Source organism: Mytilus galloprovincialis, chromosome 4, assembly GCF_965363235.1.
Source record: "Mytilus galloprovincialis chromosome 4, xbMytGall1.hap1.1, whole genome shotgun sequence".
NCBI classification, from domain to species: domain Eukaryota; kingdom Metazoa; phylum Mollusca; class Bivalvia; order Mytilida; family Mytilidae; genus Mytilus; species Mytilus galloprovincialis.
Genome location: NC_134841.1, coordinates 41,572,587 through 41,589,832, shown reverse-complemented (window position 1 = coordinate 41,589,832; position 17,246 = coordinate 41,572,587). Strand labels below are relative to the sequence as shown.

Sequence of the window (17,246 nt, the reverse complement as noted above, 5' to 3'; positions counted from 1 at the left end):
TCAATGAGCATACTGGGCTGCGATTAATGAATTACTGACATGCTAAATACAGGAGTTAAAATATTAAGTTTTTATTTCAATTACTATTGAACTTTTTATATTAGTTTGAGATATAAGTTATGTTGATCTGTTATATACATTTGTATCTAATAAACTTGACCAACTTCTTAATATTAGTCAGACCGTACGCGTACGCTCCGACCGTATACGTATTTTGAAAAAGTACGCATACAGTCCAGACCGTACGCGTACAGTCCAAATACTCATACGGTCTGGAACATGTATATGTATTTCAAATTTGGTTTATCTGACCTTTTATTGAACATGTTTTGTTTATGTGATAGTTGTAGAAAAGTTTTATATTTAGTAATATCAACATATCAATGGTTAGTAAAGAAGTGCTCTGTGTTAAGATATCAGAAAAAAACACAAAAATTGTAGAAATATTCATTAAAAGGCAATAACTCCAATCAAGAGTTATCAAAAACTTCAGGAATGTTGATTCATTAGTAGATCTAGTCTTTCCGTCCTTTTTTGCTATTTAAGGTTTCTCTCCATCTAGCATAGGCCAAATTGTTTTAATTGGAGGAAAGTTTGACAAAAAATTGAACATTCTTGTCAAATAAGATGGAGTCAAACACACCTACTACATGCTGGATTCAAACTCACCTTAATGTTGATAGGAAAGTTATACAGTAGATGACCAATCCACCACCAAGGCCTTGTGCTAGATAAGACCTCACCTTGAATTATGGTTTACTTTTATAAATTGCGACTTGGATCGAGAATGGTCTCATTGGCACTCATACCACACCTATATCTATTAGATTATATTTTGAAATAAACATACCAGTGATTTTAAAATAAATGTACTTTACCCTAGATCCACCTATATATATAAATATGTGATTACCAGTACTTGCTTTGATGTAAAGTCTCCCAAGAGACTAATAATAATGTTTACTGATAGACATCTATGAACACCAATTTTAAAGTCCTAATGTACTATAGATGCCAATGTACTGACCACCCTAGTCAAACATAATATTCTTAAAAGTCAATGTTCAACCTCTAAACCAATATGCTAAGACTTTAAGAACTAAATGTAGCGGTAAATATTTTAAACTGATAGGGATCAAGCTTGTCGTCTGTTTATGTAAGTCATATGTGTTTCTTGTTTTTATATAGATTAGACCGTTGGTTTTCCCGTTTGAATGGTTTGACATAAGTAATTTTTGGGGCCCTTTATACTAAGCTTGCTGTTCCTTGTGAGCCAAGGCTCCGTTTTGAAGGCCGTTCCTTGACCTATAATGGGTTACTTTTATAAATTGTTATTTGGATGGAGGGTTGTCTCATTGGCACTCATACCACATCTTCCTATATCTAATTAATCACTTCACAACTCAAAGCCAGCGCACTTCCACTAGAACAGATACAGTTTTCTAAAAGTATAACTCAATTCATTATTCCGTTAATTTTTATTAAGCAAGCTCATTCAGTGTTCCCTAATAATTTCCTCAAATTACAATAACATTTTTAAACTAAAGTTACACATTTAATAAAGAAATGACCATTTTAACCAAGGAGTCTGTCTTTATGTTTTTTCAAACAAAAAGTCAATTTCAAATTATTCAAGAATATTTTTAAATAAACTATCTTGATTAAATAATACACATAAAAGTATTAAACATGCATCCTTTATGAGAAAGTGAAACAGCCTAGTTTGCAGGAGTTTTTATGTATAACCTTTAACACAGCTTTACTAACAGAGTTATTTCCCTTAAATCGACCACAGCCCATTCTTCCCAAAAAAAATATTGCAATGTTTACTAATATGAAGAAAATTTAATTTCAAATTTTGAAGGGACAACAAAGAAACAAAATATGAATTTCAGTTGATTTGAAAAATTCCCATAACAGTTACAACAAACTAGAACATATTTTAATAGTGACAAGGTGCAAGACATAGCATGGTACAAAGTTCATATCAAAGAAACAATCTATAACTTCAACTTTACATAGGTCAAGATAGTATATGACAAGTAGTTACATCAAAACACTGTGAATCATCTAAAGTGCGAAAGATCTTCAAAATAGTGAAACACACAATATATAAATACAAATATTTTTCTTTTTTTATATTTATTTATAACCCAATTGGCAAATAACAAACTTGACAAAACAACTGTCCTTATACAACATGTCAATCAATATCACATTTTGCTTTCAAAAACACCTATCATAGTTATTAGAATCAGTTGTTTGTAATGTGGGCAGGTCCACTTCCATTTCAAAATAAGCCAGTTTCTGCTTCACTTAAACTTTCTGATCTGATATCAAACAAATTTATTGTCAAACCTAAATTATAATTTTTATAATTCAATATCTAGTTTTCAGTTCCTTTTAAATGTCCGTCCTTGTGAAATATAAATCCAATAGGCTAAATTTCCTTATTAATACTCTAGCTCAGATGAGCTGATTCTTTTTCTTTTTTTGGTCTTTGAATTTTATCACCATATTACAGAAAAATAGGATGTTAGAATCTTTTTCTATTCCAAGCCTTTATACTGTTCTTACACCATAGGATGAAAAAAACTGATTTACACAAAAATAATAAAACCAATTACAATTACATGCACATTAAAATAATTGAAACTAAGCAAACAAATATGTAACCATATAATGATACAAGGGGGGGGATACGAAAAAAAAAAAAAATATACATACTAGTACTAACTATAGATTAATTCAAACATTGGATCTGGTAGCAAAAATGTTCCAGATAGAAAAAAAATCATGGTAAACAAAATGATTCGTAAAATAAGTAATCATCATCGGTTTCCACAGTTCACTGTTCTGAAGTGTCCGTTGTTTTCGTCAGAGTCGATCCGAGCACCACCTGTTGACAAACATGGCTGGCAGCTTATGTGCCTCGTGTTTGGAGGTTTCTCAGCACATTGTTGTTATGCCAGTGAAGGCGGCTGGGTTTGTTTCAGGTAGGCCCCATACATACAGACACTACTCCACACCGTATCATTTATTTATGTTATTTGTCCATTGTTTTGCTCCAGTGTTACTGCTGTGCTGCAGTTCTCACCTAGTTAAATGGACCCTGGGATAGCTGAGACGCATAGAACATACGATCACCCTGGTATGTAGAATCCTGGGAGAGCATGCCATCTGCTTGAGACTTGAAGTCATCAGCTAAGTAGCTATCCTGTAAAGATAAAAGAAAATGTTAATTGTTTAATTTTCAAAGTTAAGAGTTTTCTTTTCTATTCTTTCTGGTGTTTTTTTTTTTTTTTTGAAGACTTTTCTCTGCCTTTTCTGCTTGAATGTTTTTCATTTTCTCAACTGTCACAATTTGCTTTATTTTGTTACAAATAATACTTTCATAAAAGCAAATTGAATTTTGGAATTAAAAAAAAAAATGTATTTCACTGATTTAAATTGTCAATGTTATTGGCCTTTATCATGTCTAGTGAAATGTACAATCAATTACAGTGCTTACAATAACAGGCAACTTTTGAACTAATAAATATTTGTTAGAGGCTGGAAAACCTACCTGTGACAGTTCAGGCTGTGAGAGACCTGAGAGTCCAGGTTGACTCATCTGGAAAGGCTGACTCATTGACAATTGTCCTTGGGTCAGTGGACCTTGGGAGAATGACTGGCCCATTTCCTGAAACATTAAATTGAGTTATATTTTATGATTTTCAGACAGAACTTTCATTTTCACATATAAGATGTCTTTGTAATTATTGCTAATTTCTATCTCTGTACATACTTTTGGCTTGTTTATACTGTTAAATATTCAGATTCAAACATATCACCTTGATTCAGATATGATCTGGATGAAATCAGTTACAAAACATAAAATATTACAGCTGATGTCTATTTCAACAATTTAATGAAAAAGCCATCAAACAAAATGATCAACACAAAATAAAGTTTTATCATAATTTTTGGAAAATTTCTTTCCCTAAGGTATCAAAATTTATGCTAGACATTTAAAGAACATAGAGCAATCTCATGTAACACTGATAAGAATCCATATATCCAAGGAACATCCATATTTAGTTGTTCTTCGTCTGGGCTGATGCTGGAAGTCTTAAGACTTTTGAGATGGAGTATGTTATCAATACCTAACAACAAACATAGCTGACCTTACCCAATATTTAAGATGTACATACCTGACTAGCTTGACTCTGACTCATACCCTGACTCAGAGGCTGTTGTACTTGTGTGTTACTGTAACGAGGAGGTTTCTGTCGACCACCTCTACCTTTGTTGTTGAAACGACCTGGTACCATCTTGTTACCTAAACATAACAATTTAAGAGTTAGAAATATAGATATAGACTTTTTTTCAAATATATTAGACAGTGTTTTCATTCTAAAGGTCAACTTACAATATTAACATAAAAAATAATCTTTCATGAATCATTTCTTCGATTATATTTGAAAGAAATAACTTAAACTTCATACTGATTTCTATGGACAAGATGCATGTTTCTTCACTAGGTATGTTCTATGTTGTGTTTTGTGTACTGATTTTTGTTTATTGGTTGTTTTACTTCTTTTGCCATGTCATTATCGTGGGTCTCATTTGGGTCTAAGCGTGATGCGATATTATGCCAGATTTTTTGTAAGCGTGACACGTGAAAGTCAAATTATTGTGTCGTTAAAACGGGAAATGAGGTCTAGCGGGACCCGGGAAATGACAAAATAATGAGAATTGCTTACGTACATAGTGTTAGCGGGATATGGGAATCTGACAAAACAGTAAGCGGGATCTGGGATTGGAACCCCAATGAGACCCCCATTATCAGTTTGTTTTCCACTGATGAGTTTGAATATCCCTTTGATATCTTTAAAATCTGTATTCTAGTGATCGACAGTTCAACAGAACAAACCCAGTGGCAGTAAAACACAATGAACGATACTGTAGAAGAATCAAGAACTAACCCATATGCATTGGTGGCTGTCCATTAAAGTTCTGTGGCATGGCTGGTGGTATAAACATGTTAACTGGTACTGGTAGATTAACTGCTGGTCCAGCATAGGCTCTCTCTGGTCCAATGTAACTCATCTGGTCATGGGTACGTACCACTGGTTCCCTGTAAGCTTGATCTGAAAGATAAATGTAAAAAACTTATTACTCACAACACAAGAAACAAAAATGCCTGAAATATTTTTTAATCAATAATGCTACATGTATTTCATGCTTTGGAAAAATTCAGTGTTCCAACTATTCAGCATCAGGAACATTTTTTAATGCTCTCAGTAAGTAGAACATATATTCATGAACATACACGAATGATAATATTAACTGTCATTATAAAAAAGAACATATGGCATGATTACCAATGAGACAACCCTTCACAAGAGACCAAATGACACAGATTATTGGTCACCTTACTGCCTTCAACAAGCAGCAAACCTCATACTACATAGTCAGCTATATATGATAATAGTATGACTATATTTGGTAGAAAGAAAAGTTCTTCATAGCATACAATACCAACATGTTGTTATCCAATTCTACTTACTTCTATCATAAACACTTCCAGGTATCAGGACTTCTCTGGCATCAAACATGATGTTACTCATAAATCTTCCTCCCTATAAACAACAAAAACAAACATTCTCAACAGGAAATTCTCCAATGCATGTAGAATTCAGTTTTTAAAGTTAAAAAAGTTTACAGTAATAAGATATTTCATGGCATTTTTTAAGTCATGGACTTCTTCATTGACTTTATTCTTTAACTTTTGTAACATGTACAGTTTTTTATTTTTTCTCTCTCACTTAAACAAGCACAACAATGCATTTTGAAATGCTGCACTAAAAAACAGAAATTGAAGTTTATGCGCTCTGAACTGCATTATTGTACTACTACTAACCGGGTTTGAGGTGTTGACCAGTTTCCTTGGTTTGCTGAACTGTATCATGCTCTCCTTCAAGTTGTTCAATGGTCCCTCTACCAAACATTTCTGTTCTTTGAAGTAGGTCAGTAAATGGTTCCATAGAGGTTGCTGTAATAATAACAAAGAGTTAATCTAAACATTATACACTTTATATAAGAACTTTAAGATCTAGATATAATGATATCATAAACCTTTAGTTCAATGGTACTGAATGTGCTTTGAGCAACCCTTCAATTTAATTTTGCTTGTTGAAGTCAGTATATTATGTAGAATGGTACATTTTGAGGTGAAATAGCCCACCTCCTTGTATGTGGTACTGTGATCATCTAGCATATATACTTCTCAAATTGTTTTCACATTAGTTAAGACTAATTTCATCAAAATCAGATTCAGTGTATAGCTCTAGAATACATTTTTAATAATAACAATCTCAATGCAGAAACCTACCTTGGAAAGAACCTTTGGGTTTCCTACTATGATAATTCCAAATCTGTAAAGGAAAAAAAACAAGTATTTAAATATTTCATGACACTCATTTGCTATTGCAGTATTGATGAAGATTATATAAAATCATATATAAAAGAAATTTTGAATAACATCCAATTACTAATTCATAGAAGGATGTTTTCCTCAACTACTTTTTCGAAGTAAGACTATCTGGAAACTTGTTGTCTATTTTCTCATAGGAATGGTCTATTGGTCATTTGGTGCATGGGGGGATCTATTGTACTGTCAAGTTTTTGGTTAATTCTCAAATTAGTATTTTTTAGTATTACACATCAAATTTCATCTTTAGATAAAGAATATAAAAAATCCACACAATAATCCTTATTATTTATTATAAATTAGTACTACCAAAAAACCATTTTTATACACCCAAGTTAACTCAGAAATTTTATTAGCTTACCTAGCCCTAGTAAGAGCAACATTAAGACGTCTTGGATCGTTAAGAAAACCTATTCCCTGATGTTCATTAGATCTGACACAAGAGAGGATTATGTAATCTTTTTCTCTTCCCTGGAAAGCATCTACACTAGCTACCTCTATTTCCTGTAAATAAAATAATCAATTATTTACAAAATTTGATATGCACAAAATAACATCTTTCATAGGAAGTAATGTATTTGTATACATAAAACCATTAAAAAATACCTTTTTACAATGACAAAATACCAACATATTTGTACTTAACATTTACAGGCGGAAACCCAGTTGAAATAGAACAAAAGAATCGAAGCTCGTAGTTAGAGAAGGCGATAAATGCTTACTGTAATGTTTGTAAACTATAGTAACAAATATTTTAAAAGTTAATAGAAACAAATAAAACAACAATTTTCTTCTCATTTACGAAGTATTTTATTTAAAAAACACCATTTGCATAAGTTTTTAATCTATCTATTACATAGAAAGGCAGAACAATTAGATATCAAGTCGATGACATGGGTATCTATCAAGTTGGATTTAGAAAATGCATAACCTCTGATTTAAAAAAAATTACCACGGACGGAAAACATATCAATCTATTAGTTCAGTAATTTTTGTGTCTGCCCTTCCATTATGTGACTCAAGAAAAAATTCCCAAAAATGGGTAACAATTGCATCGAAAACAGAAAATCGAGTACAACTTTTTATGTTAGGGCATGTTTGAGGTGTATATTTTGTCTTTAAAACGTACAAAGCAAGAGTATTTGATATGTCATCTCGCTTCAGATTCTATCATTTTTATATATCAAAGCTACAGGTTGACTTTATAACATAAAAAAATCACAATACAAAAAGATGAAATATATGGGTCAAGTGAAATACCTATCTAATGAATCACAAAAACAGAGTAGGTGTGTTCGAATAGTTTTTTTTTTTACTAAATGTACTTGACGAAAGTCTTTTAAGTTGGATGATGAAAATGCATATCTTCGAAAAAATATAATTAGGGTTTATAATCTTCAACCACTGAATTTTTTTTGGTCTGCCCTTCCACGAAATTTTTAATTAGAATTTTTTTAAATGTTTTAAGAATTTTCATAAAATTCCACCTGACAACAGATCAGACAATAGTTTAAAGTTGTCTCAATGCAGACAAGATCATTAATTGATGCTCATTAACTAGTAGATACATTTGTCTTTTAAAATACAACTGACATATAAGGATTGTAATGGTGTTATGTGGATAAATTTATCGGCTTTCAAGAGCAAAATTGGCAGCGTGTCATCCCTACATTGGCTTCCATTTCTACGATTGTGAAAATGAACTGGTTTGAGGGGGAGATAATTTTGACTAAGTAGAATCCAGACTGTTTATATAAATCTAATTTTTAAAATTAATTTTCTTTTTCTTTTCTTTCCATAGTTTATTTTTTTGCGGGGGATGGGCACATATCCCTATATAATAAAAATGCAAACAGCTTTTGGAATTTTTTTTTTCATATTGCTCAATGCCTTCGAACTCATTCTAAAGTTAATCTTCTTCTGACAAAAAAATCCTAAAAAATTTTAAAGAGTAATAACACCCAGAATTTCATGAATTAGGAGATAAGTTTTCCCAGTTATCATTCATTGATTACTTCCATATAGTTATATTCCAAAACCATGCACAGGTTAATATTAAAGGAAAATCAAGGGCTGCCTTAATCTTATAAAATGTAAGCTCCTCAGTTCATGAATGAAGAAATTTAAGCAACTGTCAAGATGAAAAACTACAATAAAACACCGTTCCTAATAGACTATTTCTGACTATTTTAAGGAGACTTTCTGCTGATTTCTCATTTTTAACTAAATAATTTTTTCCAACCTGATACAGCTTCTTGTTTAGGGATCCACTGTATTGCATGTACTGGACAATATAAGCTCTCTGTCCTTCATATGGTGTTATAATACCAATCTGTTCTGGCTTAATGTTTGAACGAAGGAATCTAGTAGCAATTTTCTCTACATTTGCTGTTTCAGTCCTGCAAGAAGGGTCACAATTTGGTCAAATATATCTTATCTAGTGTAAAATGAAATGATTGGAAGGTAAATTTCTTTGAAAAAAGAAAAGGATAAAGATTTAGGTTAAGTGAAAATAGATGTAACATTTTAAAGTAAATGATGTATGCAGTCTCAAAAGTTGCTTCTATGGATGGTATCTCTATTTTCAAAGTTCTTTCCCTGGATACAATGTATGGTTTTATTGGAAAATCCCAACGAAGCACTGGTTGCTTTTTATAATGTTTATTTCCTAGTTTTTACTGGATTTTAGTTTCATGTACATATATTTACACATCATTATAATACTTCTTTATAAATGGAAAGCCATGAATACCTGTTCAGGTATGAAGTTCCAGAGCTGGATATTTCCTCCTGTCCAGAAGTTGTATAAAAGAACATAGGTTTGTCTGGCTGGGGATATGGAATATCCAAGTTCTTCCTGGTACGATCAGCTGAAAAAGAATAAATATATGTATGTACAGATGTATGGACACCAAAAAAGGCTCAGATCATCTGAGTTAGGGTTTAACATCAATTTTCTTACACTTTGAAAAACAAAATTCAGATAAAGTCTTGAAAAATCACTTCTTCATTAACCAAAATCATAAATTTGGCAAAGGCTCTTCAACTTTGTTCTAATTTGGCTAAATTCACTTTCTTTAATGTCACAGATGAGTCTATTGTAGACAAAACATGCAACAAGCGTACAGAATTTCAATCCTGGTAAACATGCAACTAGCGTACAGAATTTCAATCCTGGTATCTATGATCAATTTAATAGGTAGTTTACCTGGAGAGACACCATTCTGTAGAGATCCTTCGTAAAAGATGTTGGAAGGGAAGGAACTTAGTGCTGGGTGCATTCTGTATTGGACTTGTAGACGAATTGGTCTAATACCCAATACAACAAGACGTTCAAACAGTGACTGAGACAGACCAGCTCTGGCTGCTTTCTTACACATCACTACAGGTCCTAACTGGCAATGGTCTCCAACAAGAATCAACTAAAAATGAAAAATAAATATTTTCATACTCACAAGACAAACTGTTAGTGACTGGTATATATATATAATGTGCTGAAGTGATTTTACAGCTGATCTTTTTGAATGGATTAGAATATGGGGTAGCTTGTTTGATAGGTAAACCCCAATATCAATCAGATAACTTTTATTCTATTCTAAGAACTAGTACTGTCAATGTCTAACAAAAAGATGGTAAACATTTTAAAAAATTTTCAATAACATAACAGTAAATTGTGCTGTAGTTAAAAACACAAATAAATGCAAATACACCCATTTTAACCAGATCCAGTTCCTATATTGTGGCAGCAAATAAAGAGTTCTTGTTTGGATGAAACTGTTGATTGGGAAAACCTACCTGTCTACATCCAAGGACAACTGGGATCATACACTCTGGTTCTGTAGCCTGTGTACTCTCATCAATCAACACAGACCTGAACTGCATCTTAGACAGACGTGGATCTCCACAACCAACACATGTAGCACAGATCACATCAGCATGCTGTAAAAAATAAAAACAATTATTCTAAATTTAAATGTAAATCTTAATATGAATTTGATAAGTAAATCTCAATTTGATCATTATCTAACAAGTTTCTGAAAAGCAAAGGTATGTATATATTTCACTTGAAATATCCCCTCCCCAAAAATTTCATTTGCACAAAAAATATCCAACAATTTTTAAAATCTTTAGTAATGCCTTCCACTGTCCTTGAGAGAGCTCCTTTTTTTATGCCCACCTACGATAGTAGAGGGGCATTATGTTTTCTGGTCTGTGGGTCCGTTCGTTTGTTTGACCGTCTGTTTGATCCGCTTCAAGTTAAAGTTTTTGGTCAAGGTAGTTTTTGATGAAGCAGGCCATTCATTAAGAGGCGGTACCCGGTACTTTTACCCTCCTATGCTACTGATAAGTACTGCCTGAATTCAGGAATTTTTATATAAGATGTTCATTGAATACATTGTAAAGTACCACCTACAAATAGGAATGTACCGGTCAACATGAAAGATAATGAAACCCCTGATGAAGTTGAAGTCCAATCAACTTGAAACTTAGTACACATGTTCCCTATGATATGATCTTTCTAACTTCAATGTCAAATTGGAGTTTTTACCCCAATTTCACCGTCCACTGAACATAGAAAATGATAGTGCATGTGGGTCATCTGTGTACTTGGGACACATTCTTGTTTCTTCAAATATGCAAATTTCCTTTTCACTTTAAATGATCTTACTAGTAAAATTAACAATAAGTTATGAAAATCTAAGTATGATTAAACATCTTTTTTAAATGCAACACATTCTATGAACACAGCCAGTAAACATAAATAATAAAGGGCTGCGCTTTAGCGCATGATACGCCCCTTGTTTGAAAGACGATGGGCGTATAAAAATGGCAAAAAAGACTACAATGACAATGAGGAGCAGCAAGAAGATAACAGGGAAAGTGAAGATGGTGAAAGTGACTCTACTGAAAGTTATGATCTAAATGACTCAATGAGGAAGTAGGTGATGAAAGTAAGCTTAAGGATTTCATTGATGATGAAGATAAAGATTTCATTGATGATGAGGAGGCCTCTTCTGAGAATGAAAATGAGGATTTTTCTGATGATGACAGTGATTACAGTGAAGAAGACACTGATGATTAAACCTAGTTCAGCTTTTCAATATTTAGCATAAAAAACAAATATCATTAACATTGGCATATAACATAGAAGTCTTCAATGCAATATAAGGAAAGTGATATATGATTATGGGTTTTAGTAATTCTATGGCTGATTCATACCTGTCAACCTGTGACGATGAAAATGCAGGTCATGACCTGCATTGAAGAATCAAATCTCAGGTCATAACGCGTACGAACTTTTTCGAGCTGAATTTCAGTATTTATGGTACATTTTCTTATAATGTATATCAAAGATACCAAAACATCAATGCATGTTCACTTGGTTAAGTCATTTTAAATCTTATTTATTATTATTTCATTATACTTTTAAAGATTTTTATAAACTTGTGTATCACAGTCTTATGTCCTTTACTTTTTGTCATCATCTAAATTTTATTTTTCAAATGTAATTTTAAAATGAGACTACTAGCCTTTAAACATACCATGTAGAGGTATTACATGTATGAATATTCATCTCTAAATTGACTAGGAAATTAGACTATGATAAAATATAGTAATACAGTTAAAGGAAGTATAAATGTAAAAAATAATTTTCAACTTTTTTTTAACTAGAGGCTCTAAAGAGCCTGTGTCGCTCACCTTGGTCTATGTGCATATTAAACAAAGGACACAAATGGATTCATGACAAAATTGTATTTTGGTGATGGTGATGTGTTTGAAGTTCTTACTTTACTGAACATTCTTGCTTCTAACAATTATATCTGTAATGAACTTTGCCCATTAGGAACAGAGAAAAATATTTGGTAAAAATTTACATAAATTTACCAAATTAATGAAAATTGTTAAAAATTGACTATAAAGGGCAATAACTCCTTAAGGGGTCAATTGACCATTTAGGTCATGTGGACTTATTTGTAGATCTTACTTTGATGAACATTATCGCTGTTTACAGTTTATAGCTATCTATAATAGTATTCAAGATAATAACCAAAAACAGCAAAATTTCTTTAAAAATTACCAATTGGAGGGCAGCAACCCAACAACCGGTTGTCCAATTCATTTGAATATTTCAGGGCAGATATATATTGACTTGATTAACAATTTAACTCCTTGTCAGATTTCCTCTAAATGATTTGGGTTTCAGAGTTAAAAGCAAAAAACTACATTTTACCCCTGTTCTATTTTTAGCCGTGGTGGCCATCTTGGTTGGATGGCCAGGTCATCGGACACATTTTTCAAACAAGGTACCTCAAAGATGATTGTGGCCAAGTTTGAATTAATTTGGCCCAGTAGTTTCAGAAGAGAAGATTTTTGTAAAAGATAACTAAGATTTACGAAAAATGATTAAAAATTGACTATAAAGGGCAATAACTCCTTAAGGGGTCAACTGACCATTTCGGTCATGTTGACTTATTTGTAAATCTAACTTTGCTGAACATTATTCCTGTTTACAGTTTATCTCTATCTATAATAATATTCAAGATAATAACCAAAAACGGCAAAAATTTCATCAAAATTACCAATTCAGAGGCAGCAACCCAACAACAGGTTGACCGATTCATCCGAAAATTTCAGGGCAGATAGATCTTGACCTGATAAACATTTTTACCCCGCATCAGATTTCCTCTAAATGCTTTGGTTTTTGAGTTATAAGCCAAAAACTGCATTTTACCCCTATGTTCTATTTTTAGCCGTGGCGGCCATCTTGGTTGGTTGACCGGGTCACGCCACACATTTTTTAAACTAGATACCCCAAAGATGATTGTGGCCAAGTTTGGATTAATTTGGCCCAGTAGTTTCAGAGGAGAAGATTTTTGTAAAAGATTACTTATATTTATGAAAAATGGTTAAAAATTGACTATAAAGGGCAATAACTCCTAAAGGGGTCAACTGACCATTTCGGTCATGTTGACTTATTTGTAAATCTAACTTTGCCGAACATTATTGCTGTTTACAGTTTATCTCTATCTATAATAATATTCAAGATAATAACCAAAAACAGCAAAATTTCCTCAAAATGACCAATTCAGGGGCAGCAACCCAACAACAGGTTGACCGATTCATCTGAAAATTTCAGGGCAGATAGATCTTGACCTAATAAACATATTTACCCCATGTCAGATTTCCTCTAAATGCTTTGGTTTTTGAGTTATAAGCCAAAAACTGCATTTTACCCCTATGTTCTATTTTTAGCCATGGCGGCCATCTTGGTTGGTTGACCGGGTCACGCCACACATTTTTTAAACTAGATACCCCAAAGATGATTGTGGCCAAGTTTGGATTAATTTGGCCCAGTAGTTTCAGAGGAGAAGATTTTTGTAAAAGATTACTTATATTTATGAAAAATGGTTAAAAATTGACTATAAAGGGCAATAACTCCTAAAGGGGTCAACTGACCATTTCGGTCATGTTGACTTATTTGTAAATCTAACTTTGCCGAACATTATTGCTGTTTACAGTTTATCTCTATCTATAATAATATTCAAGATAATAACCAAAAACAGCAAAATTTCCTCAATATGACCAATTCAGGAGCAGCAACCCAACAACGGGTTGACCGATTCATCTGAAAATTTCAGGGCAGATAGATCTTGACCTGATCAACATATTTTCCCCATGTCAGATTTCCTCTAAATACTTTGGTTTTTGAGTTATAAGCCAAAAACTGCATTTTACCCCTATGTTCTATTTTTAGCCATGGCGGCCATCTTGGTTGGTTGGCCGGGTCACCGGACACATTTTTTAAACTAGATACCCCAATGATGATTGTGGCCAAGTTTGGTTTAATTTGGCCCAGTAGTTTCAGAGGAGAAGATTTTTGTAAAAGTTAACGACGACGGACGACGACGGACGCAGGACGACGACGGACGCAGGACGACGGACGCCGGACGCAAAGTGATGGGAAAAGCTCACTTGGCCCTTCGGGCCAGGTGAGCTAAAAATTGCATAAAGGTATAAAAATAATGAAAAGTTATTTTTCAATATGTATTTGAATTTTATATTATTATGATTTAATCTTTTTCACCCATAAAACGTAAATATAAGGAATAATTTTGAATGGTGACAAATAAGGGGAAGTAACTCTTAGTTGAAATATCTTTGTAAAACAACAGGGCAATTTATTTACGTCCTAAAGCTAATGTATTGGTGTTAATCAACAGTGTGTTTGACACCAAAGCTGTCAAGTGAAGCCATGCACTTAATGGGTCACTTAATTTGACAGTTTACATAGCAAGATGAACTGCATGTTCATGGAAGAATTACGAATTTGCCGGTATTTCAAAGGAATATTACTTAGGCTAAGAAATACGGGTGAAATCGGGTCATTTTGGAATTTCCGGGTTATTTGAATGACTCGGCGGGTGATCCGGCTGATCCCTCAGAATTGTGAAAATCTCGGGTCACACCCGCAGAATCCGGGTCAGTTGACAGGTATGCTGATTTCCAAATTTTATAGTAGTTTGAAAGAAGGTAATTTTCTTGGGGTATATTGCTCATAGTTAGATTCTGTTGAACACAGTAAGGAATCCATACTAAATTATACAAAGATGTATGCAAAAGTTGTTCAAATGATGCTTAATATTGTGGATAATGATTATTACCTTTTTATTGTTTAGAATATTCACAAGATAATCATATTGATAAATGTTTAGGAGACTTGATTTCCTTATTTTTTTCATAAAATGACATCCTTTAACATTTAAGGAATATTTAGTCACATGTTAGGATTTTCATGTTGTCACTTGTTCACTTATTATGTGCTATTGTAGACTAGTTATGTTTTATAACATTTTTTATTGCGCTCAACCCTTCCACCGAAACCGAACTCTATAAAAAAGCTGCAATGCTAAGGTATCATTTGTGATTTCAATTGCAACCAATTTTAACAAGAGTAAAACATCCTATATGCAAAAACAGTATTTGATTTTTATCCATAGCTTAGATAGTAAAAATGTTATCATAAAATGATATATGCCTCAGGGAACAGTTAGTATCTCAGGGACTGCTAATGTGCTTTCATCCTTGCAACCATTCAATAATAGTACAAACGTATGACATTCATGGAACCTATTTTTTACAAGAAATTTAATGTTTTAAATTGAACTAAAGATTTTACAAATTTTATGTTTTCATCAGATTTTATTAAGTATTATTTGTTACATCAATAGATATAAACAATTCACCAAAGTTTCATGGACATTGGTGAAAGCCTTTTTGAGTTATTGTCCGAAGTGTTAAAAATCCCCTTTTTTTTATGAATAAAGCCCCATTAATCCAAAACTTAAAATCTGACATTTATAAAAATTGAAAGGGAGCTTACATCAATAGATATAAACAATTCACTAAAGTTTCATGGACATTGGTGAAAGCCTTTTTGAGTTATTGTCCGAAGTGTTGAAAATCCCCCCTTTTTTATGAATAAAGCCCCATAAATCCAAAACTTAAAATCTGAAATTGAAAAAAAACGAAAGGGAGCTTACGTCAATAGATATAAACAATTCACTTAAGTTTCATGGGAATTGGTGAAAGTGTTTTTGAGTTATTGTCCAAAGTGTGGACGACGGACGGACAGACAACGGTATACCATAATACGTCCCGTCTAAAAGACGGGCGTATAAAAAAGAATTCAGTATTTACCTGAAGAAGTTCCCTTTCACACTGTTTCTTGAGAGCTCTGTATCTCTTCTCATCAGCAGAAGACAGTTCCCCTGTCTCATCCTTCAGCTGCTGTAGTTTGGCCAACTCTGGTACACTGTCCATGTTTCTAATCTGGTTGTGTAGAGCCAGGAAGGAAACAGGAGAATCAATGGCCTCCCTACTCTTGGCACATAATCTTACTACCTGAAATTGAAAGTTTACCGGTATGTTAATTTGAAAATATGACATAATTATTGCAATGTTTGTTATATTCACTTTTGCATTAATAAAACCAACACATAAATTTTCAGATTTATGATTTTCTTTTCTAATAAAGCCCTTTCACCTATTTAAAATCATCAAGAATCATAAATCATATATTTTTTTTTCAAATCAAACATTAAAATAATATTGGTTTTTATTTGTGATTGATCTTGTATCTCTTGTTTTATTTACTGTTCATAAAAATAAATTATTCTTCATAATGAAGCTCCATTAAAATCAAATAACGAACTAACGAACTCCATAGGAAGTCCTGTTATGAATCATCAGTCACGTGAAGGTGTCAAAATTGACTTATTTCCTTACTTTCAGTCCAGTTTTATGAATCTTTTCAGTGAGTTGGTCTACAGCAATGTTGGATGGGGCACACACCAAGACCTGTCCTTGGTTCTGTTTGGCCAGATGATACACTATGGTGGCTGAAGTGACAGTCTTCCCTGTTCCTGGTGGTCCCTGTAATTAAAGAAAAGTTTTCAAGTTAGAAAATCATTTTCTCTCTCATTGCAGATTTTAATTTTCATCAAAGTCTTTTCGCTCATTACAAATTATAAGAATAAAATATGAAATGATGGAATTGAAGGCAGTAAATATTGTAACTTGAAATTTAAATGCTTTCCAATCAAATCTCTATCTCTGTATCATATCACATTTTGCAAGGACCCAATAAGAAACTGTCAATCATTCAAAGGTTGTTACATAGCTGTAGCTGATACTTATATCCCATTTTGAATCTCTGTTCATCTTTTCCTTTTCATTTCAGAAGTCATTTAATGACCACATTGATTCCAAA

At 32.7% G+C, this 17,246-nt stretch overlaps 1 protein-coding gene across 1 annotated transcript in view; it reads right to left on the bottom strand.

Annotated features, from left to right (window-relative positions):
* Nucleotides 1-1,459: 1,459 nt before the first annotated feature.
* The window catches only part of LOC143072167 (regulator of nonsense transcripts 1-like), a 30,973-nt gene continuing 15,186 nt past the window's right edge, over nucleotides 1,460-17,246 (bottom strand). The window contains exons 10-23 of the mRNA XM_076246990.1: nucleotides 16,763-16,909; nucleotides 16,175-16,378; nucleotides 10,271-10,414; nucleotides 9,684-9,897; nucleotides 9,228-9,345; nucleotides 8,718-8,874; nucleotides 6,837-6,979; nucleotides 6,377-6,419; nucleotides 5,906-6,037; nucleotides 5,552-5,624; nucleotides 4,968-5,132; nucleotides 4,194-4,321; nucleotides 3,566-3,682; nucleotides 1,460-3,217 (exon numbers count right to left, since the gene is read on the bottom strand). Of these exons, the coding sequence (XP_076103105.1) occupies nucleotides 3,098-3,217; nucleotides 3,566-3,682; nucleotides 4,194-4,321; nucleotides 4,968-5,132; nucleotides 5,552-5,624; nucleotides 5,906-6,037; nucleotides 6,377-6,419; nucleotides 6,837-6,979; nucleotides 8,718-8,874; nucleotides 9,228-9,345; nucleotides 9,684-9,897; nucleotides 10,271-10,414; nucleotides 16,175-16,378; nucleotides 16,763-16,909 (1,905 nt within the window). The 3' untranslated portion in view covers nucleotides 1,460-3,097. The remainder of the gene's footprint in view (nucleotides 3,218-3,565; nucleotides 3,683-4,193; nucleotides 4,322-4,967; nucleotides 5,133-5,551; nucleotides 5,625-5,905; nucleotides 6,038-6,376; nucleotides 6,420-6,836; nucleotides 6,980-8,717; nucleotides 8,875-9,227; nucleotides 9,346-9,683; nucleotides 9,898-10,270; nucleotides 10,415-16,174; nucleotides 16,379-16,762; nucleotides 16,910-17,246) is intronic.